We start from the raw sequence: 26,458 nt of genomic DNA on the forward strand, positions 1-26,458 counted from the left end.
CTCTAGTCAGGCCCTCAGCATCTTTTTAGTGTGCAGCACGATTTGACAAACAGCTGTTCCCCTGCATTCAAGATACAATGCAAACGCAAGCGCACGCACGGCCGCGGAGGCAGCGCCACGATCCCGTGACGTCCCTCGGCGGGCCCTGCTCCTGAGCCCACTGGTCCGGGGACGGACCCCATTTGACCTGATCATATGTTGGCGACCGACGTCGACAAGTCGGACGGCTGCCCGTGACCCACTCGACACGGTCCTCGTCGACGCCGACGACTGAGCCACGCCGCTGACGGGACGCCCGCCGGCCGTCGCGCGTCCCGGAGCTGTTCAGCCCCGGGTGGGCTCAACGGGCGCAATTGGCGCGCTGTGGCGAGGCCGGCTGGCTGGCTGGCTGCCGGCCGTCTAGTCTGGTCCAGCCGGCCCAGGTGCGTGTCCGGTCGCCGAACGCAGTCCGCCGTCTTTCCGTCAAGCCAAAGCGAGCAAGTGCTAGTGCCGAGCGCCGACGCTCCCTCGCACGATTGCTTGTGCAGTGAACAGTCCAATCGCCAACATTTGGAACCCGCCACCGGGACGTGTCCGTCGTCGTGGGTCGGTCCGCTGCCGCAACTGTGGTGAGTGGGGCGCCGTGCACTGGTCTGCGTCTGGCGGGTTGCATCAGAGTCCGGGCGCCGACTAAGCAGGGACATGTAGGGCAGCCCAGCCCAGAAGTAGGAGTTTGCAATGCCGTGGCGCCGAATCGGCCAGACAGTGGTTAATCTACACGGGTGAAAATTTGGAAATCTCTTTGGGGAGTGGCGTGTTGTTTACCTCCATTCTGCCCGCACAACGCTAGCGCAGTCGGTCGCATCCTCAAATACGGAAATGAGGGGGGGGGGACGAGAGACGAACCTAGGGGTGGCTGCCACCTGATATTCATTTCTAATGTTGACTTGCCCAGAAGGCGCAGGGGCAGTTGTGGTAAGTGGAAACGTAGGGCGCTTTATGGGCGTCGAATGTGCAGCACATAGGCCCACAGTTCAAAATCTGAAGCTCTGCCTACAAACGTTAAGGAAATCCATCCGCGCTGCGGTGGTGGGCATAGGCTCTCAGTTTCAGAATGAAGGTCAGAAGACAATGTTAGAAGTCTGCGAAAGTCAAATTCCATTTATCCAGTGAGAGGCAAAGACGACATCGTGCGATGTGCCGAACTGGTGACTAAACCCTGCTGTTATTACTACTGAACTACTAACTACTGCTTCTAATGAACTAACAACTACTACTTCTACTACTATTACCATTAAACCCTGCTGAACTAACCGACGAAACCAATCACAAAGAGTCGGATGGCTCTCTATCCCTGGAGCTATTCGAAGCAACGGATGACTGGTGAGGTGTTAAGGGCGGCTGATTGAAGGGAGTATCGAATCACCCTACGGATGACACCCATAGCTTTAGGTTCCGACGGAACAGGTGGCTTGTGGCGAGTGCTCTGTTCGTCTGACGCCTGGGCAGGAGAGTCGGCTGATGCAACCGCGCGCCTCCGGGCGGAGGGTGTCGCCCACCCGGCGGGTCCAGCCAGCGGTCTTGTGGCTAGCGGACGGCGGCTGGCGTAGAGCTGTTAAGCGGACCTCTTGTTGCCGATAGGTGGACTTTGATACGGAAGAATTAGAAAGTCATCGCAAAACGTGATAAAATCAAATGGACGAGATTCAAAACATCGAAAAGTCGAAAGGACGAGGCCAAGTGTTTCCGGTTCGAGTATGTGTGGTGTAGCAAATGCGTCTGGCTAATGGACGGCTTTGGGGAGTAGGAAGAAGGAAACCTTTGCGGACTAAAACCGTGCTGCCACGGTCACAGGTCATACGATAGTTACGACGATTTCAGGCTCCTTGATTAAGAATGGGCCAGCCAATCCTGGAAGACAAGTTCATATCCCCAAACGGGGCTGTCTGATCTGAAACGAGAGCCCCTCGATGCACGCAGCGTCCTCCATTTTCAGAACAGAACCCGTCTGATCCACAGAGGGTGACTTCTGATCTAAAGCAGTGCGTGCTGGTTCATATGGAGCCTTCTGAGCCAGCTGCACTCCCGCTAAAACAGCACAGGGCCTGACGAGACCAGTGGCCACCAAATTCACATCGGAGCTTTCGTGGCACAGAAAACGGAGCCCTAAAATAGCCTTCTAAATCCGATGAAGGTCAGCCTTGCTCAGTTATAGGGAATTTTTACCTCGATTTTGATAACATGCTCGTAACCGCCACGGTTTCATTTTGGGTTAAAGGGCGCCTCCCAAAATGCGGGAAATATGCTTGTTTCCCCGCCATCAGGCAGAGGGACAACCGCTAGGGAGGGGAGGTCCCTCCCCTCTCCTACCACATTGCCCCTGACCTCGCCGGCTCAAAAGGGTCCCCTGGTTTTGACTGCCCTGTTAGTGGGCCCCCAACTGGCATGTAAAAGAGTGACAGTCTGGAACTAAAGGGAACAAACAACCTCGTGACTGCGTGGACGGTGCAGATGCCCCTGGCTGTGGTTCGGAAGGGACTCGCGCATGGGCGACGAAGGGATCCTGAAGGAAATGGATTGGCTTCAGCTACGCCAGGACCTCATCGCATCAGCTAACTTGTGACTGAGCTGACTCGTTGAATGTTCTTCTATCTTTCTGGCTTGCATTCGTTTCATCTATTCTTTTACTGTTCACTTCTTACCATTTTGACTCCCATTCACCTTTCTTTACCTACTGTTCTGCCAAAAAACACTGTGGAAAAAGGCGACTGGTTTTCTCAAATTCATTTTTCACAAGCATGGCATAAATCTAACACTGAATAGTTAAGTGAATTCTGGGCAACATTTGGCGCGTGTCAGCACGACTCGCGTCATGAGCGAACGTCAATCGGACTCCAACTATTTTAACGCGTTGAATGCAAGTTGCGAACATTAATCACGTTTCGTGCTACATAATGCCACAATTTTGGCCAGTGGTACGGGTTCTGACGGAAATGAAACTGGGAATTGGAGAACGTAAGAATAGCGCCACAGCTGGGTGTGTTCATGGAAATAAAAAAGTAAAATGAAAGACAAATACGCAAGAAACCACGAAAAAGGACCAAAACACAAGTACGCAACGATAGTGCGGTCGAGCAAACACTGCCACCTCTCGGCAAGTTTAAGAGCTACAAATGAGTCGGCCCACTTTGTTACGAAAGCTTTTCCGACACGGCTAGGCTGGTAGCGACTCTGACGTCACAAAAAGGTTCTATGACGTAATCAAACGATGACGTATTGAGGAACATATTTTATGAAAAGAGAAATTCTGTTGTCTTAAGCAGTTTTACGCTTAACAGCTAGCCAGTAGTTACTAATGCGCTGATTTCACCATATCTTAGGTTTGCTTTAATGTCTTCAAATGTGAAACACTCCCTTTAAATGGCTGTGTACTGTCGCATTAGTAGCGTTGTATGGTGATGTATTTTTCATGCAGGGGCGTGCGCCCATATTAGCCCGAGGAGCGTATCACGTGCCCCGTACAGAATTTATATCACGTATTGGCATGCATGTTTTAGTATTACAGAGGATCAAAACATAAGTTGTTACGTGCATCGGCGAGGAACATTATTCACACAGATAAAACAGTAGTATTAGCCTTATTCCTTGAAGAAAACCAGGAGAATGGAGATATAGTTGGGCTACCCAACTACATCTCCATTTTCCTCGTTTTTCCGAGGAATAAGGCTAATACTACTGTCTTATCTAAGATCGAAACATGCCATGTTTGACGACACACAAGAAATTGCGCGCACCTGCAGCACACCAAGCTTGGTCTGGAGAATAAAAATAGCTATGCCCCACCTCCACCTCGACTGGAACTCTGCGTACCTCCCTGCTTTGAAAATACAACGTTTTGGATTTTACCCTGAAACTAGCAGTTCTGTTTTTAACAGAAAACACACCGGCACGAGGTAAGTACTAAGACCATTATTAATTGGTAACCAAATATGTCCTAGCCAAGGACTGGTTCATATAGCCCAACATCGGGAACAATGGAATAAGACTTCCCCATTTTACGCAATCTGTTTTCCTGCTGCCGTGCGCTTCTGCCGCTGACGAACCTTTTCTCAATTATTGCTCACCTCGCTATAACATGTAATTCGAGCCACCAGGTGTCCATGCAGTGAGACGGTTTTAACTTGGGGAAAGGCAAAAGCGGTGGTTACGTGATTCATAATTGTCTTACCGATCTCGGCCAGGCCCATTTATTGACATGAACCATGAACCAAAGCTTGCAATGACTTCATTTATCGATGTTCAGGTCCGAAACACGCTTAGCATGTCTTCCGCACGCACACAAGGCAATCGCATAAGTAACTAAAAGGGCGATGGTCGCTGCGTGGCGCACTGATATCGGATACCATCGTGAAGAGACTGCACAGAATCTCAACACGTTTATTTTTCCTGGTGGAGATTGTTCAACACTACTGTGATAAAATGTATCTCTTTCAAAAAGATGAAATAACTTTGCGTATTTGGCGAGTTCATATTCGGGCTTCTGGAATTACGGTCGTGGCGAAATTATGCTCCACATTCTTCATTCGATGGGCCTGAAAGCAACAGCCGAACCCATTACGTTCTCACTTCGGCATATAGGATGTCGGCGCCTGGGTGCTCGGCACATTTTCACTCTAGCCTCGTGCGCAACGCCTGGCCTCCGGCGCGTGTGACGAAATCATGAGCGGGGCAGCGAGACGTCAGGTCATCTTTGTTTCCGATGACACGGCCTTGTGTGGACGGGAGCGAGCAAAATGGATCGAGGTCAGGTAGTACGAGGGTTAAAAATATGAGTTTGCCGCAATGTTATTGTTGATTTACACGTGTAAAACATCAATATGTGGTCTGCTCATTTGATGTCTTCCTTTTCGTTTGATTTCTCTATTCGCCGTACTAACTCTGCAAAACATGCATGAAACCTTGTTCTTCTTTTGGCTGGCCTTTCTTTCTAAATTTCTCTCGTCACCCATAAATATTTAACCCATGCTTATATATTCGCATTGGCGGGTACGACGCGGCGGTGTTTTCATGGTATTGACAATGTTTTGATTCACAGCGGTGCGGCCAAGGACAACGCAGGAGTGTGGACACTTCAATCTGTGGCGCTGAGCAGTTACTGGAGCACAAACGCTCTAGACGTAGTAAAATATAAACAGAAAACCGGTTTGGTGGGTCCAGCCACCTGAACACATTGGTCATGTGGGGTTCTCAAATGACTCGTATTTGGAACCCTCGGGCCACAGTGTCGCATGGCTCCCCCGAATTGCTGCCCGCACCGCGCCCGCGCGGGTTCTTTTCGGAATGGCGCTGGCCTGCTATCATGGTTCCATTACTGGCTGGCGACCGCGGGGTCGGTACTTTTGTTGCAACCTGGTCAATGTCTTGGGCGCTTAGCTACTTTTTATCTGTACAGCTTTTTAGGTTTGTTTCTCTCAGCCCCAGCTCACAAATGTGATGTAGTTTTAAGATAGGGAGCAATGTGTCGCGTGGGTACTAATGTCATGAGTCAACGCTGTGGTTGCTGCTTTGTAAACGGAGTAAAGCAGCAGGGATTAATGGTAATGGATGTCATCCGGCCTTTGAGAAGTTTTGTTGGAAATGCGAAACTCGCGATTGTTGTGCCTGAAGGTGATGCGTAAATCGTTCACGCAATGCAATGTAGTCCGTGTGCCGACTGTGACGTGGATTCACCCGATGCATTGTTGTCCGTGTGCCGACCGTGACGTGGTTTCACCCGATGCAGTGCTGTCCGTGTGCCGACCGTGACGTGGATTCACCCGATGCATTGTTGTCCGTGTGCCGACCGTGACGTGGTTTCACCCGATGCAGTGCTGTCCGTGTGCCGACCGTGACGTGGATTCACCCGATGCAGTGCTGTCCGTGTGCGGGCCGTGACGTGGGTCCACCCGATGCAGTGCTGTCCGTGTGCCGACCGTGACGTGGGTTCACCCGATGCAGTGCTGTCCGTGTGCCGACCGTGACGTGGTTTCACCCGATGCAGTGCTGTCCGTGTGCCGGCCGTGGCGTGGGTCCACCCGATGCAGTGCTGTCCGTGTGCCGGCCGTGACGTGGGTCCACCCGATGCAGTGCTGTCCGTGTGCCGGCCGTGACGTGGGTTCACCCGATGCAGTGCTGTCCGTGTGCCGGCCGTGACGTGGGCCCACCCGATGCAGTGCTGTCCGTGACGTGGGCCCACCCGATGCAGTGCTGTCCGTGTGCCGGCTGTGACGTGGGCCCACCCGATGCAGTGCTATCCGTGTGCCGGCCGTGACGTGGGTTCGCTGTGCCGCAGGACGAGAGATGTCCGTGCCGTTCAGCTTCCACGCGGTCAGCAAGGTCCGCGAGAATATGAACAAGGGTGACGGACAACACCAGCGGAGCAGCACCCCGCAGGCCAGCGCCAAACAGAACAGCTGGACCACCGGTCAGGGTAAGCACAGAGATGTGTCCTGCTCCAACGGGCGATCCGCAGGAGGTCGCGGATAGCTCTGTGTCCTGCCCCGCCCGGGGATTCCTGGTGGTTACGTCGTCACACCAGCTGGCGATACGTTTACAGCGAACGCGTTCCTCGGATCGTAGGGAAAACACTCACCGATGTCATATGGTTGCTGATGTGCAGTGACGTTATGTGCATTGAGGTTCTTTATAGACGCATGTGTTTCATGAACAGCTTCATCGGACTTGATAAAGTGAGTTCGTGAAGGAGAACTATGTAAATGTATTCAAGTATGGTGACCATACCATATTTTATTTCGTTATTTCATTCGAGAAACCATATCTGATGAGCGTGACGTAGAACACCATATGCTTTGATCGCTGAAACAAGGTTGTATGCTAAGCTCTACAACATAGAGGGGGCCTTCAAAGAGTCCAGAATGGGCCATGAACGAAAAAAAATTCGACGAAAAAAACGCGCCAGCCTGTCCATTACAACACAATTCAGGGCGGGATGTACGCCTGTGGTGAGGTCGATAGGTAACTGGTTCGGCTCTACATCAGTAGCTGTCAGGGACGACTTCTACTACGTGGGGAGGACATTCACGCGCGAACAGATTCTCAAGGGCACTCGTGACAGGAGTTCCAGGAACAGGCGCCGGAGTGGTCGCGCGGGGGCACCAGACAGCCTGGGGATGAGGGGTTCGCGTCGACGGCGTATCCCGGGAAAAGGAGTTCTGGGATCAGAAACGTCCATGTATGCATGCGCCCAAGGAATGTGATTGTCTGCATACCTTTGTGTGACGTGATTGCTGTAAGCTCCCGAAACAAATTATACCAGTATTTTACGTCGCGCGATGGTGGTCATCCATTGGACCGCATTGCTGGGCCGATTCCGTGAAGCAAAGGCTGGTTCCGTGATCTGGCTCGAAGTTCGGAAGTCGCGTGAGTTCCGCGATCACGGGCTTTGAAAACAAGCGGCATCCATCTCAATCAGTCCGTTTGGACCGATCCCGTTTCTCACAGCCACCATGCGCTGGGGCGATCCGTTTTTCACAGCCACCATGCGCTGGGGCGATTCTCTTTTCACAGCCACCGTGCGCTGGAGCGATCCGTTTTTCCATAGCCACCATGCACTGGAATGATTCGTTCCTCACAGCATAGCTGCGTTTTGAGTCCAGGATTTCATGAAGAGACGAGAGACAAGCCAGCGTGATGTTCGCACAGCCTGTGAGCTCCATCTAAAGGTGTGGGTCATGACTCGAACTGGATGGCCCAGCCAATGACATCCTGCCGCCGGGTAGACGGCCAACCAAGGCTGGGCAGTATCGCTGGGGTCACTGGGGAACAAGCGCTTCCGCAAGCAGTGCTCGCCAAGGCCCAGTCATAATATCGTCACAGCTGACCGCCCTTCCTGGAGCCTCTTTCCATCATGCCCAGGATCGTGCCGCATCAGACGGGTACTCCGAGAGCAGCTCACGCAGCTCCAAAGTCCCCCTGCACCAAACTGCCCTCCTCCAGAGTGTCTCAACCGTCCCGGGCCGCGCGGGGTGGACCCCAGTCCGGTCGGCTCGTTCTCGGCCGGCGCCGGCGCCCCGACACCGTGAACTATCGGGCCGATCTGCGCTGGCGCCGCGCGCCGAGGTCGGTCCGTGCTCCCCCAGCTGCCGCCGCCGCCGCTCAGCCTCGGCCTGGTTCGCTTGCAGCGCCGTCCGCTGTCGCTAACAACGGCGAGACACCGATGGTCCGATAATTGGAGGGGAGCCGGTCCACTGGCGCCGGGAGCTGACAGCCACCGGTTGCGAAATGCCCACAACACCAACAAAGGGATGTTTTTATTGCATTGCATTGAATTGCAGCGCTGAGGTCTTCCCTGGAGACGACGCTATTTGCAAATGCGATGGCATCCCTACTTACGAAGACCTCGACGAGCGTTGCTGTTTTGAAGATGCACTTGCCCTGCTTTCTCGGCAAAAGTGATTTCTGCGCAGAATAAGTCACATAACGAGCGGTAGTGGGCTCATGCGCCTTCCAGTGTATGAACCCACGAGACGGACCGCACGTTTTTACCTGAAACTAATGGCACCATATCATAGAAGAGACCAGGGGCGACAATTTGTGTACAGGATTATGGGGTCAAGTTGTATACCGACAGCAAAGTCTGATGTGTTTTCCAAAGGTGCATTTTCAAACAGCTTAGTATATTAGCCCATTAGCATAAGCATACCATAGCATTAAAATTTCGTAGCGCACTAGCATTTAACCATTACCCATTATCATAGCTCATTAGCTCTTTCTTGTTTTTACATTATCTTTTAAATGGTTGTTTATTTCAGCAACATAGCAGTTCTGACTATGAAATGATTCCCAGGGAATGCAAGCCGACTGTGATGTTGAGCTTTCTCTTCGTTTTTTTAATATTCTATCAGACATATTGTGCGCCCAACGTCAACATAGGGGTGGGGAGCGGGCAAAGCTGTCTACAAATCGGCATCCCTCAAAGACACCCGCGCCATAAGGCTGATTTCGTGGTCTGCTCCAGGATATCGGGCGTGCGAAGCGTGGCTGCTTACAACCGGTGCTGACGTGACTCGTCTCCCGCACTGACGTGACTCGTCTCCCGCACTGACGTGACTCGTCTCCCGCATTGACGTGACTCGTCTCCGCTGACGTGACTCGTCTCCCGCATTGACGTGACTCGTCTCCCGTGCTGACGTGACTCGTCTCCCGTGCTGACGTGACTCGTCTCCCGTGCTGACGTGGCTCCGGTGCTGACGTGACTCGTCTCCCCTGCTGACGTGACTCGTCTCCCACCCTGGCGCGACTCGTCTCCCGCGCTGACGTGACTCGTCTCCCGCTCTGGCGTGACTCAGCCCCCCCCTGCTGACGTGACTTGCCTCCCGCGCTGACATGACTCGGTCCCGGTGCTGACGTGACCGCCTCCCGTACTGACGTGAGTCACTTCCCGTGCTGACGTGACTCGCCTCGCGTGTTGCAGTGTCTGCCGACCTGCAGTCTTACTCCAGCAAGATGATGAAGGCCATCTGGGGTCAGTACAACCAGTACTCGGTGCACAACATCAAGTCCAACCAGGCCTTGGCCGGAGCCGACGCCGCTCGGTCCCAGACTAAGTCTGGGACCGAGCGCGCGCGCGGCGAAGACCGCTTCTCTGTGGCCGGTCTGTTCTCCTCCCAGTGAACAGGTACGCTGCTGGATGGTGTCGGGAAGTGTGAGGAGAAAGCTTCTCGAGGCGGACGTGTCTCGCAGGTTATGTAGATCGGAGACAGCTGTGAGCGAAACTCGACGGTGGAGTGCTTATTTCTCCTAGTGAGAATGAGTCGCACTTTTTTCTTTTGCGGTATGTTTGTGCCCGCGGTTGAGTGATTTTTGCTGTATGTGTGTTCTTTTGCAGGTTCGTCAGTCTTTAAAACATGCGGACTCGACAAACGTAGGTCAGATTCACATCCGTCCGCTTAAGATCGGGAAGAACCGCAACTTAACCCGGTTTCCGTCCGTCCTGCCCGCTCGTGACGACACGTCGGGGACGGATGGCATGAGGTAATCGCCCTGTCTTTGTTTCAGGGAGTCGCGAGGACACGGCCACCACGGGGGATCGAAGGACTGACGCCAGAATTGCGTTGACTTTTGAAGACCGCTGAGCGCAAGATACGCTAGCCGGCTTCATACAGGGGTGCATAGGGATAGGCTTCAGGTGTGCGGTGAAGTTGTTTATGCTTGATTAGGCTTGGTAGCGCTATGTAATATATCTGTTCGCCTGAAATGTATTCATCACCAGCGTAACCGGCTTCTATTCTATTCGTTTATTTGTCACCGTTTGGAACGTCTTCGCTTACGGACTTATATTGTGGAATGTTATCCTGTAAGGTGTGCGGGAATAAAACATGAAAACAGCTGCCACCAGGCACATGGAAACGTCGCAGCTCCGGTTCTGAGACCCATCTGCCCACACTCGGCGGCCATAAGTCGGTGCCGCCGGGCCCCTGCACGCGGCCCGCGTCAGTCTCAGCACAGCAGTGGGAGCTTGGTCCTCCGCCGCGTCAGTCTCAGCACAGCAGTGGGAGCTTGGTCCTCAGCCGCGTCAGTCTCAGCACAGCAGTAGGAGCTTGGTCCTCGGAGGGAGCCTGTCACTTAATCAGGAACACGCTGGTGCCGCTGGAATGCCGGGACACCAGACGGTGAATGTGCATCCCATTTTGAGTGTTTTGACACTTCTGACATTTTGGCGATTTTTGGACAGGATCATGTTGTGCCAAAGATAACAGGCCTGCATGACATTTCGTTGTTGTTGTATCTTGTTGCATTGAATAATGATTGCTAGCGGATCTGGCTACACAAATCGATGTCCCCCATTTTTATTTTTAATGATTTGATCGATTCAATTTGTTTTTGCTATGTAGGAATGAAATTTCATTTCACGGCGATGTGGAACAGCATGTTTTGTGATCGAGCCATAGTGATCGACGAATATCGATGTTGTTCATCGAAGGTGGCCCAGGGCGCGAAGAGAATGTTTTATGTAGGATGGCGTGGCCTAACGTGTACGGGTCAGAGACCATGGAAAGTAGTTGAGCACACTGTCACAATGTGTTTATATATAAGAGCAGAACTGGTGCTCCCTTGTTTGTTAAAGATGGTTTCCTTTGTTATCACGATTTGATAGCCGTGAAAATCACTTACGACACCGACAGCACTGGCTGGTGCTTTGCGATTCCATTCGCAGTCTAATATCACCATACGTCACATTGTGCGGCACATGCACTTTCCACTGTTGGGGGATCATGGTTTACGTTGGCTTGGGCCACCTTGTACTTTAAACGTGAGCCTTTACTGGGCCATCCCGTGCTTTTGTGATGTTGGCGCGCCCTACAACCTAAAATAATCATCACTTCTTTTGAATGATTTGCACATCGCAGTCCTTATGTACACATTTTTCGCATAATCAAACATCTGCAGTTGCCATGTGAAAGCTGGTCATACATTTGCACACGCCCAACCTTTGACGGATTTGGCATCCTAGAAGCATTGGGTATCTACAGGATCATTTTTGGTACAAATGAACAGGTACTGGTGCATCCTCTACTAATCTCATGTACTAATTTCTCCATTGCACTGGCCCGGGAGAATGGAGAACCGGAACTAGCAACACTGATCATTGCTGCACCTTGTTCAGGGAGGCTGGGAGGCGCCGCAGTGGTCATCATTCGACGTTCGAGTACCAAATCGATCTATTGTCGGCAAAAAGTGATCAGGAATTGTTCGGTGGTAATGCTTCAAATAAATCATTGATCAAATATCAACGTAGAGGGAGTATGCCATCTTTTTGTGTCTCTCACTTTTTGTTAGATCCGACACGTACGATTTGGTAAGCCAATAACTAGTTTTCTCGAAAACCTGAATAGCTCAGAATAGCTGTTCCTGCGAGAGAAATGCTCACTGGGCTTCTGCTCGCGGATGTGGACGGATTACATTTTATTTGACTCGATTCTGTCCAATGTTTGCTAACGTTCCGTAATGTTTGCAGCACACCAATTTGTTGAAACGCTGGTGTAGTAAACGCTACAAAAGCTTTAACGTTTTGTAGAGAGAATATCTGCAAACATGGGGCTATTGCTCCGCGAACTGGATGAAACCTTATACTAAGGCTTTGATTTTACTCCTAGGCTTACGGCACAGTGGCTCTTTTCGAAGAGCACTTCGGCTATAGAAACGGGATATCAAATGGTCTTAAGTGACGCACTGGTTCAACTTCAACTAATGCGCTTCTTGGTATCTGGCCTTTGCTGCCTCCTTTGCCAATCACACAGATCCATCTGTACTGCCGTCATTCATGACCAGCAGAGGCGCCACTTTTAGGTCCACAGGCCCACAATGTGCGGAGTAAAACAGCTCAAATGTGATACTCTAGTTCGTAATGCTTGGCAACGACCCTTAGCCGATTCTGCCATCGTCATGACAACGGCAGTCGCGACAACGGCAGTTGTCGTGCACTTGGGTTACATTCTGGGGCGACCAAGAATTGTAGTGCTGTTTAAAAACCCTGGCATCGTACTATGTATTCATGTAACTAAAATTCATACCTCTAGTCTTTATGACGCGGCAAGTGGCACTACCCTATGCCATTATTAACGTAAATGGCCTTGAGGTTTCACCAACGTGTTTTTGAACTATATTTCAGAGGGAGGAACACTCCTTTTAAGAGATTGGCGATATGCAGCTCCCCTGTGGCAATCCGTGCTGTAGATGGGAGGTGTTGAAACGCAGACTCGCATCTGGCACCAAACGGTTTTGTTCCAAAAAGAAGTCCAACGAGACAGTGTGCTAAATGGCCTCTGAGCCACAACTAATGAAGCGTTAAGGTCAGTGCAGGTTTAAGGGACATGTCATGGGCACGGCTAATGTCGAGGGGTTCAACAGCGGTATGATGCCATTGTTAAAGGAACGTCGAGTGCCCGATTCCAGTCGGAAAATGTGGCCTACTGTGTTGCGATTGCGTCGAAATCCACCGAGATTGTTTTGGAAAAAGACCATCTGGTTCCAGTAACCAAGAGATTTTCTTCACCACCACGCACCTTTCCGAATCAGTTCGTGAGTGCAATGTGATACTAATTTTATGGGTCCTAGGCGTCTTTTCCTGATTTGGAAAAGAAATGCTGATCGTGTCGCTCTTATTGGAATGATCACAAATCATTGAACACCGCAAAAAATGGGGCAGGTTTCTAGGGAGACGAGACGCGCCGAAAACAAATCGTACAACTGATCATACTTGCCAAGGTTTTGACCACCGACTCCCACTGGCCAGCCTGGAGGGGGCGTTTTAAGGTACAGGCTAGCATCAGCTCTCCACACAGAAGGTGAGGTACAAATATCGGCAATGACCTACAGCATGGGACCCGAGGTCGAGCATGCGAAGCAATCGTCGCTCTTTGTGTAGACAGAGCGCACAATTTTGACACGATGATAAGTAATCTGGATAGGCATTTTATCCCAAAACGCAACTTTGTGGAGGCGTGACATAACTTTGAATTTAGGAACCAAACCATAGGCGAGTCAAATGAGACGTATACCCGGTCATGGTTCATCCAAGCTGACAAAGGCAACTTTTCAGGCAGAGAGGGAATAATGAGAGACCGTTTGGTCGCCGGGGTGACAGATTAAGACCGATGGAGGAAAGTCCACCTCAAACCGCCGAAGAAGACGTAACATTGCATGCTGTGATCAGCATGATGAGGAACCTTGACATCACCAATGGAAGCACGGAGCGGTCCGCCAGCTGCAGCATAACTCCGGGGCGACTGATGTCGTCAACAACAGACATCGCAGGTATACCCCGGCCGTGGGCAGAGGCGTTGGCGGCCGTCTTCAAGGACGCGGACCAGAACGGCATGTGCAGGTACTGCGGGCGCACGCGCCCCGGCGCACCTCACTAGTGCCCAGCAAGAGGTCGAGTTTGCTCGAACTACCGCAAGCGCTATCACTTCGCAGCAGCATGTCGTTCAAAGAGAGTGGCCGAGGTCAGCGACGAGAGGTGAGCCTGGTGAGCATGGTTTTCTTTTAGAAGCAGAACTAGATGGTAAGCGGGTAGTGAAGCTGAACATGCAAGACAATGGTGTTACTTTTAACGTCGAGCGCGGCGCAGATGCAAACGTGTAAACGTGTTGGGCCAACACCAGTACCAGAAGCTGCCACATCCGCCTGCTCTGCATGCAACCAACCGCAAGCTATTCAGTGTAGTCTACCTTCTGTAGGTGTTCGGACAGTTTAACATGGAAGTCAGTTTCAAAGAAAATGCGATGCCAAATCGAGAGGTTTTGCGTGATTCAAACATGCGCCAACGTTCTCTCTCTAGAGCCACAATCACCAAGATGGGTCTATTGTCCTCATGAAGACATCGCGGTAACAATAAGCTCCAAGAAGGTGTCACACCGTCTGCAGCGGAATAGCCAGGAACATGCCGATGCCCTTTCAAGAAAGCTGTAGAAAAATAGTTGAAATGACTCCAAGAGCAAGGCATCAATTATCAAAGTACGTGACAGCCAAGCGACTGGTGTGCTCCTTTTATTTCGTCATGGCACCAAGTTAAACAATCGGACGGATTAGTGGTAATTGTCATGAATTATAACGCTCTGAATCGTCGTCAATTCGTCGTCGTGTCGTCAGAGAAAAGTGATGAAGAAACACGATGCAATATAATGAAGAGTCCCTGTGGGAGGCCGTTCCTTAGATAATGGGTGTCAGAAGCGGTGGAGCCGCATCTCACACGACATGATATCGTGCCAGAAAGCAATCCAATGAGAAAATGAGCAAAATAAATGGTCTCTTAACCCCAGCTGATGGAGCGTGAAAATAAATGCAGGTATAAAGTAAATGTTGTAGGCACGGCTAATATGCGGGAAAACGGCAGTCGTATGACGTAGAAGTTTAAAGGAGCGTCGAGGGTTAGTCTCAAGTCGTGCGATATCTTCTATTGTACTTACATTGCGCCAAAATCTGCATACCTTTCTGAAATAAGACTGTCATTTTCCACTAGCCATGCTTTTCGCTTGACCACAGTCAGCTCAATAAACTTTCTCAGGCAAATCGTATGCCAGTGGAGAGATAATTTGAGGGATTTTGCGTGTACTTAACCGGCTTAGGGAGGGGAATAACGAGCGTGTTTTCCGTGCCTCGGAAAAGACGTGTCCAGACGCAGATCATCAAACACAGTAAAATGAAGGTGAGCATGTTGTCCGAAAGATAACGGGAAAAAAATGGTATAATTGAGAATTCCCTGCCGAGGTGTTGCGGGCAGTTTAAATTGCTCTCGGGGAGTTCCACTATCGAAAATGGTGCATTATGTTTCTGCATTGTCTGAAACAAGGCAGTTAGGTAAGAAACGAAAACGGACTTCCACAAGATCCAGAAATTCTGCTTGGTACTTCCGGATCCCGCTTGGTAATTTACGGAAGAGCCAAACTGAGCGAGGTTCTCAATGAGATATGAGGCGTTGCCGAAATAATACGGTGATTGATGCGTGAAGTGGACAATGAAAAGAAGTGTTTGCCGAAGAGTGCTGGAACCAGTCCCCAACCTCATAGTTGGCTCACGGGAGTAGCAGAAGTGAACTGCTGAATAAACTGTCAAGAATGATTTTTGGCATTCCTTACAATTCGCCGTGCTTCGAGCATGTCCAATCACATCGGGCAGGGCTGTTGTTGCCATTGAGGCTGGACGACGTACCCAGCTACTGAGGCTTTATGGCGTCGCCTGCTTCTCACCCTGGCAGGAATGGCGGGCACCGCGGGGAATCGAGCCTCTGGTTTCCCAGACGCGTGAACTACTACACTATCGGCGCCACTTTCGGCAAGATGTGGTTCGCCGTGATGCCTTTGAAAGAAGAGGAAGGCGCGTTTCCGACGTGCAATAACATTTTTTAGTTCAATGGTACTGTCCCATGGTACTGGGACGCGCCGCGATGCAGGTTAAGTAAGTATGATTGTCGAGGTCGCTGCAGCATGAATAATATGTGCAATAAGGTTAACACTCTGCTCTGGTGATTCGTAACGATCGTGGTTGACCGAACAAAGTTCCTGAAACTCGGCCCAGGCTGCTTTTAGTGGATTCCAGCGAGATATGAATCACGAAGCTGCTTCAGCGGCTGGATCAAAAGCGGTGCAAAGTTTCAAACTGGAAGCTGGTCACTGTCGTGCATATCTCCCTCAGCAGCCCAATCAAAGAGTCTCCATTGAGGGAGAGCACGGTGACACGTCGGTGGTGGCTTCTGTGCCACCGCGTGAGTGGTGGTAAAGATATTTCCCTTTGTTTAGCATAACTACATTTTGAGGCAAAAAAATCGTTAACCAAATGTTCTCCGCGATTGACAGCCTGAGTGCCGTTACTCCAAGCTGGGCTGCGGTCGTTGAAATCGTCGAGGATGAGAAAGGGTTGCGGAAGTGTGTAACTAGGTGGTGAAATTGCCGTGAGAGCTCCACTTTATCATAACTGGGGGATGTACAAAGATCACACATCGGTGTTGGGGCTACGAGGTTCCACAGAATATGCAACAGCTTGGAGAGGTGTGGTGAGTGAAAGGTGCATGTGTGTGATTTCATTTTTGATATACAGCGCCACAGCGCCTTGGCGACGTTCACCGCCTGTCTCGTCACCATGACATGAGGAATGGTTTGGCATTTAAAGTTGTGTGGACGTTAGTACGAAACCCTGTCTCCTGTACGGCGATGAGGATGGGAGGTAATACTGCAAAGTGTTTTTATTTCAGACCGTTTTGTAATAAGAATGTGGCAATTTCACTGTAAGACTTGGGGCATTCAATGGTGAATGGACCCGTCTTCACCGGTTGCTGGGAATCAGCCGAACGGAACGTACCGTGGCCGACCCATCGCCACCCTCACTGGCGGACGAGACCGGCGGTCTTCGTCTGGGTGTGTTACGGCAGGTGTTGTCATTGGGACTTCACGCACTCAGCCACTGAACCTGTATGACGTCGCCTGCCTCTCACCCTGATAGGAAGCTCTGGCACCGCGGGGAATCGAATCCCGTACCTCTGGTTTCCCAGACGCAGGTGTTGTGCTGGGAAACGCGAAGGAAGGGCCGTTCGTGTGATGGCCAGAGGGACCCGGCTGCCGACCGTTCGTGGCTGGAGAGCTCGGATGCAGGGCGGTCTGAGCCGCTTGCGAACCATGCGTAGCTGGCGGGCTGGAACGCCAGCCGGCCTGGGGGCGGGAGGGTGTGGAGGGCTGCGCGTGCGAACGCGCCTGGCCAGGGGTGGCTCGAGGGAACAGGTTTGCTGGGTTTGTGTGTTAGATGTGACCGAAACAGTGTTGAGTGGAGCGATAATTTTGAGCGGAGGTAACTGGGGAATCGGTGCTGTCTGTGAGCCACATGCCGCAACTTTTACTCTTATTGCTTGCATGTATGCTTTTGTGGAAGGAGAAAAGCATGTTTGCCTCCACAGTGCGTCGTGCCGGGAGGTAAAAGACACCAGTCTTGGCCTTTTCGGAGGAGATCTATGTGATCTGTTTTGCAAGTCGGGCACTGAGAACAGAAAGTATGATACTCACTGAGATCGACAGTCCCACAGCTGAGGAATTTTGGGGGCGACGTGAGCGCGGACTGCTCCTCGGGAGTGGTCTTGCCGCACGTTAGGCATCTTGGGCTCTGCTTGCAGAACTTGCTGCCGTGCTCGAACCCTCGACATGTGAAGTAACTGAATGGATTGGGTATAAATACCTTGGCTTGATATCAGAAGTAGGCAGCTGTGAGGACCTCTGGGAGGCGGGTGGTTCCAAAAGTCAAAACAAGTAAGCTGGTGTCCTGACGCTGTCCATTTCGGAACGTGGTCAGTCGGAACATGACAAAAATTTCAGCTCTGAGGTCCGCCAGAATCTCATCCTCCGTTATGAAACGGAGCTTAGGTGCAAAGACATTACCTTTGGTGGTGGTTCTCGCGAAGTGAGAAAAATTGACTTTCTTGCTGCCAAATTCGGTGTTTTGGAGAAGATCCTTGGTCTGAGCAGGAAAAGTTGTTTTGATCACTAGTGATCCAGCAGCTGGCGCGTCAATTTCAAGATTGCATGGACCAAAGATAGCTTGAATTTGCTTTGATGGCCAGATGACTTTGATTTTTGCGAAGGAGACATTCTTGTCACATGATTGCCCGACAGCGAAAGGATCGAGTGGATCGAGAATGGGTTCAGAGGTGTGGCGATCACTGTCGATGGTCGAGCAGTGTCAGCATCAGCAGGCACCGCAGGGGTCGAAGTCTAAGGAGGGTCAGGACCAAGGCCGTTGCACGGAGATGGGTGCTGTGCAGACACCGCTGCGGAAGCGTGGGTACCAGTGGAACGGGCCTGGGGCGTGCGTGTGTCCTCATGTGACGTGGCAGTGAAAGTAGGGCCGACGACACTTCCGTTGTCTACATCCAGGGAGGCATCAATTTCAGAGGTGGGGTTCGAACCAGCGTCAGTGTCGCCGTCTCGCGCTTGCCACGCCTCTCGACAATGAAGAGCATGAAGGGGTGAACGAAAACTGAATAAAAAATGTGTGATTTAAGAATGATGACCGAAACGCGGCGAAAACGACGAGGGAGAAGAAGCTCCTTGGCCAGCAGCCGCTACAGGAGTGAACCCTCAGCGTATGATGGTGGTCTAGCAGTCCGGGTTTTGGTACAGAACGGGTCAACTATGCATCCTGATGTGTTATCCAAACAGAGATTATAAGCGTATGCACGCTTGCTTCCCTGCGCTAGTGAAAAACACAAAATTTTAATTATCTGTCTTTTGCAGATTAAATCACGGTATAGTCAGCGCTCCCACAGCTGAGGCACTTCTCGGCAGACGTGCAGACAGAGTTTGTCGCCGCACTCGAGACACTTGCCCTTTGTTTGCAATGTATGCTGCCGTGGCCAAGGCCTTGAGATTTGAAGCATCGCAGTGTGTTAGGTATGGATGCCCTGGCCTCACAGCGGAGATGTCCGGTGTGCAGATACTCTGGAAGCCGCGCCGCCTGAAAGGTCGTGACAAGCAGGCTGGTGCCTCGCTTCTGCTCGTCCCTGAATGTCGTCAAAAACCGGACATGGCCAACATGCGCATGCGTCAGGCGAGGGAGGCAGGGGCGCATCCAGTCTTGGTAAGATGGGGAGGAGACACTGGGTTGGCAACGGATGCCTTGCTGGTGACCTCCCCCTCCCCCCCCCCAAAAAAAATACTCTGTTTGGTCTGCTTGATTTTGAGTGGCACGTTTTTCTTCTTTTTCATGAGTTATTTTCTTTATTTGAAACAGAAGCTATAAGCCGCCGGAAGATTAAATCCAGTTGTAGTTTGAAATCAGTAAACTGAAGGAGCTAGCGCCAAAAAATTACATCTTATGAACCTTAAACATTTTCATGTTGCAATGATTCGGTTAACTCTTGGTAAAACATATAACACTCAACGGTTTTCCTGAATTTGTTCGGGGCTCTACAGAGATATTGACGACCCTGTGCATGGAATGTCGAAATGGGTGAAAACTTTGTGCTGAGATAGCCAACCCACATCTGTATGGAGATGTTCATCATTTATATACAGAGAGGAAGGGAAAAATATGGCTGTTTTAGACGCGTGCGCTCGCAGATCCTGGAAAAAGGAGTCCCGACGCCCAGCGTTGCAGTTTCCGTCGGCCGCTCGTCGGCTTTGTCTCTTAGTAAAATGGAATGTTTCACATTTTAAGATATTGAGGCAAACACCATATACGACGAAATAAATTCAGGTTGCAAATATTGGTTTGCTTTTAACTGCAAAAGACTACTTAAGATAACACAATTCCATGAATTGTTAGATAAGTTACCCAATGCGTCAACATTTCATTATTTCACGGAACGTTTGCATGATGCCAGGGTCGTTGCCAGATGGCCGCGTCAGAATTGCCACTGTAGTGGACGAGCTGACTTATCTGTGGTACCTCAGCGTGCCGGGACGTGACGCGTGTGTTTGTGCCTGCTGGCGAAACCCTGTGTATGTTTGGGTGTATGTTTTTGTCCTTCAACATGGTGTTTTTGTATGCTCGTTTTTATCATGTTTACTTGGATTCCAATGCTCGGCTATGGCGCTATTCTTACGTTATATGATTTCTAGTCCTATGTCCATCATAACTCGTATCACTGCTCAAATTCCTGTATAACACAGCACAAACCGTGACTCATGTTTCGAAACCTGCCCTCGACGCATCAAGGTGGTCTAAGGCTAGCTGACCACTGAAACCGCGAATGGTGCTGACGCACGCTAGGAACAAATAATTCGATGATTGTATTCGTTATCAGCACTAGCACTACATCGCCAATGGAGCAACGCTATTTGTGTGACGTTTGTGTGGCGTCATAAATGTCTAGGCGACCTTGAAATAGTCTGCACGAAAGAGTGTGCACATGTTCGCGGCTATCAAGCTCAGAAATCTGAAGGACTTATGCCATAAATGGGGCATGGCTGTCAACTGCGCCTAAGGGTCTTCAAAATGGGTATTTCAGTTCAAAACCATACCCAAATGTGGAACACTCCAAATAACACTGGGTGCGGCTAACGGGCGGACGAAGTGATGACGTAATTTGAAAAGCTGCCTTTGAACGCTTTATGCGTCAATTTGATTGTGTAGCAGATAGTGCGGGTCATTCATTTACCCGTGTACTTTTCAGATTGTTAATGGGAACGGATTTAGAACACTTCAAATTCCTAGCGTGATGATGAATTCTCTATTTTTTGTTTCGGGCTACTATCAAGGGTTTCATTTTTTAAATCAGTTAAAGGAGGGCCAAAACGGGGGCCTAAACTATCCCAAAAACCTGATTTCTCCCCGGATTTCGGCCATCTGAATTTGCGTGCTCGATTTAAAAATGAAAACAAATTGCAGGTTCGAAATTGCTTTCATGCGGAGGAATGGCTTCCCATCTCAAGTAAATGTGAGCTACCTTTTTGTGAAAAGTTTAAAATTGGGTGCAAGCCACAGAAAAAACATCCGAGCATAACACGGCAAGGGATCAGTGATTACTACCGCGGTTGACGATCGTGTCGTATAGCCGCCAAAGTCGCGATTATGCAACAAATACACTTGCCACTGTGGGGAAAGCATGCGTTCATCTGCATTTATTTGGTCGAACATTTCCCCTTTGTTTGTATGCATTCAGGGGGCTCAGAGGAGCACTGGGGGTGGGGCTCAAGGCAGCATTTGAGTGCTCAGTCTCTGCCCCCTCCCCAAAGTATATGAAGTGATGCCCCCGGCTGCTTCAACTGTTAAAACTGCTTACAAGACAAGCCCTAAATTGTGCAGGTGGAATGCACGCTCGCTCATACTTAGTAAAGCAGTGTATATGTTTTGAAAAGCTTTCCGGAGCATTATTTCGTGACAGATGGTCGCTCTCGGACGCTTGGCTCTCGTCGCTCTGATCACAACTGCAACGTCGGGCGTCGACGTTCTTTCTCCTGAAGATTCAGAGCGCACAGGCTCAAAGCTTTTTAATATGGCCGGTTGCACTAGCAATTTCTGAAGGGGATGGGGGTCCTCAGGCAGACAGGGTGGGCTGTGTCAAGGAAGTTGTTTCTCTCATTTCGATCCGTCCTTTTGAGCACCAAGGAGACCCGTTACCTTCCCCGGGCAAGGGGCTTCATGGGTAGAACACTAGGGGTACATAGACTTTCTCGGTCAGGGGCTTAAGGGCTCTTCTGTCCCAGTCTGGGGTACATTCTGGCTGTCGTTCTGGCGAAGCGGGGGTCGGGGCGGAGAGAGCTCTCCCCCTTCGGTACTGGAGTCCCTGATTGACACAGGGCCCTTCCATTTTATCTTTGAATATGCATGTGTGTATGTATTTGGTCTAAAACTCAGCCATCAAATGTCGCATTCGAATTTGCGTCCAGTACATGAAGTACTGGGGTGCATTTGTCATTGAATGTGCATGTGTATATGTTCTTGGTCTAAAACTCAGCCATCTGATGTCTTTTTCGAATTTGCGTCCAGTACATGAAGTCACCACAATGTAGGAAAGCTAATCGCTTTATGCCTATCATTTAAATACAACATCAAATATGCGATACTGCCAGGAACCAAAAACAAGGTACAGACCTAAAAACACTACAAATATGTAAATACAAAAAAGGCATGCAGGTATGAGTGTGCACCAGCCACAAGATCACCGCATCGCAAATCTCCGCCCAGCTGTTCACGTCCGTCGCAGCACGCTTGAAGGCGGACAGTGAGCGGTACTCACGTACACCTAATGTCAGCCTATTCCACGAGGACGGCGCTCGGTATCGAAAGCCCCCTGCGAGCATGTCAGCCGGCGTTTTGGCAGCTCCAGCCGTCCTGCTTCCGTGGAGCGAGTGGCACGGTGGGACACCGAGGGCTTGGCGGTGAGCATGCTACGCAGTGCGGGGGCTCCTTCTGGTAGTCAAAACCCTTATAGACTTTGATGACGCCCCGCACCTCGACTAACCGCTCTTCTCGGTCCCATCTCAGAGCCTGGAGTGCCGGACCAATCCTGTCCTGACGCGGTGTCACTGTCACAACCCTGGCGGCAACACTCATCGCTTTCCGGATCTTGTACAGTCGATTTTTGGCCGCGCTTCCCCATGCCCAGCAACAAGGCAGAGCACACGGGAATACGTGGGTTTCTGTCAAAAGTTTTAACATGTGCTGGGATAAGTGGTGCCGCCGGCGAAAAAGATATATTAAAAGGGCGTTGCACGTCTTGACCACTTAACCAATGTACGAAACCCAGGACAGACCGGGGTCGTTGACGACACCGAGCAGCCGAACAGAGCGAGAGGGTGACATGCGGGCGCTGGCGACAGCCGAATGAAAGCTCTCGCCCTTTTTAAATTTTGCCTTCTTCCAATAAGAATGAACTCAGTTTGTTAGGGCTCATTTTGGGAGTTCGGGGGGATCAGCTCTCCGTGGTCGCCGAAGTATGCTCAATTTGCGTCTGGAAAGCAGTGAGCTTTCGGTCACCTGCCTTCGCTCGGCCCAGTTTCTGGGTGTCTTTAGCGGACATGATGACTCGACAGTTGGGCGAGTAGCACGGCAAGCCGTTTGTCAGACGACTGAACCGGATCGGTCCGGCTGTCGATCCCTGTGGTACGCCGTGGGTGACGGACAGGGAGGGGGGGGGGGGGGTCGCACTACCATCTCTGGTCACTTGACTCCGTGCGATGAGGCAGCTTTTGAACTACGGGGATCAAGTTCATATCATACCAGCTTGTTAAGGAGGACGCCGTGGTTGACGCTGTCGAAGGCTTTGCTCAGGTCAGCTGCTGTGATCGATGATGTCACCGCTGTGTAAATTGTGCGATGCCTAGTCGACAGCGTCGCGTACCGTATCCGCCGCAGAATGGCAGCGGTGGCAGCCATACCGTTGGCCGAACATGATACCGCTATCAGTGAGGTTCCGAGATGATTGGTTACAAGCTACTCTTTCAGTGACTTTGGGTATGTGAGACGGCAGGGAAATAGACCGAAAGTTCGACGAAACTTTGCGTCACCAGGTCCGAAAATTGGCACAACAGCAGCCACTTTCCAGGATTCTGAGAACGCACATGACGCGATGGTTGTGTCAACGAGTCGCAGCAAGTGGAGTGCAAAAACAGCCAAACAGCGTTTCGCCGCTCTCAGAGGGGCACCGTCGATGCCGACCGCACCCGACGCGTTCATAGCTCTCACGGTGCGGCCCAGCTGCGGCAGTTTGATCGGATGCGGCTTAACGCGGCCACTAGACTTCCTGAAGACTCTTTCACCGTAAGTTCTGATTGATCATTCCACTCTCAGAAGATCTTTTAATGGTCCAGCATAAGGGGGCCCACTGACATCTGACGGGGTTCTGTCCTCGTCCCTGTTTATTGGATGCGCCCTTCGCCGACTCGGGTCCTCGTGCCAACACAGGACTTCCTGTTAGGCACTGTGGGCTCCTGACCGACACAGCGTGCCTCTCGTTGTCCCAGGGGCCCGACCGATGTAAATCACAGGTTCCGGTCTCGTCCTTGCATGGGAAATGGGCCACGGCGCCCCGACTGTTGGTGGTTTTTGTCGGACATAGAGGCTTCCTTGCCTCAGGGTGCCTTGATCAACACAAGGGGCCCTCATCCTAGTACTTGAGGGCCCAGGCCTGCGGTTCCGGCCCCTGAAAGCGACTCGCGATGAGCTCTTTTAGCCTTGATCAACGGTCCTAAGGGGCCCGAATGTCCCCTCGGGACCAACAATCTCCTACGCCCTTGCTGCCAAGAGCTCCTCACTCATGTGGCGGAGCTCAGGGGTGAAAATAGTGCTTCTGATGGTGCTTCTGGCGAAATGAAACGAATTGGTTACCCGTTTACCGCAGAATTCCTTGGTCTGGATCAGCGTTTTGTCTGAGCTCGCGTCTCAGTTTTGATAATCAGCGTGCCGCTAGCCTGAAGTCCAATTTGAAGGTCAGATGCGCCCCAGATCTCCAGAAGTGGCTTCGAGGGCGAGAAGACGCTGATTATGCGAAACAAGACCCTCTCACTCCTGGGTTGCACTACCACGTAGGAACTAAGTTGATCTAGGCTCTTCTTAGGGGCCTGCCTTGGCCGAACGCTTTCAGAGCACTAGCTGCCGGCGCGTCACGACAAACTCTCAGCAGAGGCGGAGTCAGAGGCCGTGGACGAGCGTGGGTCAGTAGGGTTGCGGGCTGCGAACTCGGCGTTCCTACACCCAAACGCGGGTGTCGGAAGCTAGCGAGTCGACAGGTGCGGGCGCACAGCGGTCAGTGACGGAGACGGTAGAATCAGCGCGCGCGGGTCATCGCCGTATGGTCGGTGTTATCCGACGGGCAATTCATATCGCAGGCCGGGTCCGAGTCCGTGCCTGAGTTATCCCGCTTCCTTTTAGCACGTCTCTCGCCCATGGCGGACAGGAGTGCGCTCAAGGGATATGAAAAGTTGAAAACGTAATTTTGGGAACGAAGACGAAAACAAGCGAAGAAAAAAGTGGCACAGATCTCCTTGGCAGAAGGCCGCGACAGTGTCAACCCCAACCTCGACGCGCAGGAAATGTCTCGCCATACGGGTGAGGCCACGGATTTGGGTCGACAATATCTGCGATTATCAATGTGGGCGGTGCAGTGCTTTTAAGAACCGGAACATCACAACCCACGCGCTCTTAGGCTCGATGTCCCGCGGTGTCCGCCTTCCCCGTCAGGGTGAGTTTTGCGACGCCTTAAAGCCGCACCAGTTGAGTGCGTCGTAAAGCCCCAATGACACCAACTCTTGCGCTGGTGTGTCCACCGCGCACTTGCGGGCACACCGCACGTTTGATGTAAAAGGGGACAGGGCGTTTTTTGAGTCTGATGAAATCCAATGTCATGTATCACATCACAGGTGACAAGCACAGTTCCATCCCAAATGGCTAGCCCGGTATAGCCTTTTCCACGTGTTAAGCGTGTCCAACACATGTTCACATGTGTCACCAGCACACTTGACCTCGGCACACTTGAGTTTATCCCAAACAGTTAAGTGATAGTTAACCTTGGACAGTCGGGTCACATCTCGCACATAGCTAGGTGACAGTGCCTTATGCGACCAAGCGAAACCTCGCCTTACCCAGTCGCCTGCCTTGACCCCGCAGGAGCGTGAGAAACTCTGAACAGCAGGGCTAAAGCGATAATTGCTCTAACACTTCGTTGAAAATGGCTCAGAAAATGCAGGAACGGTGGGTGCCGGATAGCCAAGACGCGGAGATCGTCGGGTTGGAGGGCGCCTTGGCGTCCAATGTCACCGCGCACAGACATGAAAGGGAACCGGTCCGCGCACATCATTAACCCTATTTCTGTCGGATATGCGATACCGTGTTGGCACCAAAAAATTATAGGCACGATATAATAATAAAATGGTCCCAAAATTTATTTGCCCACCAAATAGTAAACGCTGCTTTGATTATAGTGGCAGTTTACCCAAATGGACTGCTACTTTTGCGAACCGATTGTGCGAACATTCATGGTAAAGTTACGCACAGTTTAGGCTTTCGCCTGTCGACATTTGCGGTGGACGCGCCAGGCCGCAGGACCATTATGTGGTTTCCGCGACGGCGGTGCTTTTCGACAGCAGCGGCATTGTTTTGCGAACTATTTGCGCCCACAAACACATCGGATGCTCTCCTCAGCTACGGGCAAACCTCTGTAGTCTTGAGCAACAGGTCGTAACATGGACTTTCCCCAAAGCGTGCCAAGGCTACAAAGCATGAGGCTAATGCAACCGCAGTTTTAGCGGTACATTAGAGTGCCCCGTTACATTCTTCAGTACTTGTCTGCTACCTTGACTGTCTGATCTCTGCCATAAATCCAGATAAAGGAGAGTATAATTTACTTTGCAAACAACAGCGGTTGCCATTTCGAACGAAAACGAACACATGCGAGGCATACACAAAATGAGGAGGGGTGAATTTTAACTGAAATGCGAGCCAGCAGAAGGCACTTCTACACTATCGCATTGCACACGTGCCGGCGCAGCGGCACCAG

General features: G+C 51.2%; 1 protein-coding gene across 1 annotated transcript; it reads left to right on the plus strand.

Moving 5' to 3' along the window:
- Positions 1 to 384: 384 nt before the first annotated feature.
- Positions 385 to 10,367, plus strand: LOC119100793 (uncharacterized). The gene is made up of 4 exons (XM_037223930.1): positions 385 to 608; positions 6,311 to 6,448; positions 9,452 to 9,655; positions 10,036 to 10,367. Exons 2-3 carry the CDS (start codon positions 6,319 to 6,321, stop codon positions 9,649 to 9,651), a joined length of 330 nt encoding a protein of 109 aa, XP_037079825.1. The 5' UTR covers positions 385 to 608; positions 6,311 to 6,318; the 3' UTR covers positions 9,652 to 9,655; positions 10,036 to 10,367.
- The last annotated feature ends 16,091 nt before the right edge of the window (positions 10,368 to 26,458 follow it).

This window comes from Pollicipes pollicipes, unplaced genomic scaffold (genome assembly GCF_011947565.3).
Source record: "Pollicipes pollicipes isolate AB1234 unplaced genomic scaffold, Ppol_2.1 Scaffold_4881;HRSCAF=5763_pilon_pilon_pilon, whole genome shotgun sequence".
Taxonomy (NCBI): Eukaryota; Metazoa; Arthropoda; class Thecostraca; order Pollicipedomorpha; family Pollicipedidae; genus Pollicipes; species Pollicipes pollicipes.

Bases quoted from the DNA above. Each gene is read 5' to 3' on its own strand.
- LOC119100793 (XM_037223930.1), top strand. From the start codon at position 6,319: ATGTCCGTGCCGTTCAGCTTCCACGCGGTCAGCAAGGTCCGCGAGAAT. The intron at 6,449-9,451 runs GTAAGCACAGAG...CGCGTGTTGCAG, and splicing joins CAGCTGGACCACCGGTCAGG to TGTCTGCCGACCTGCAGTCT.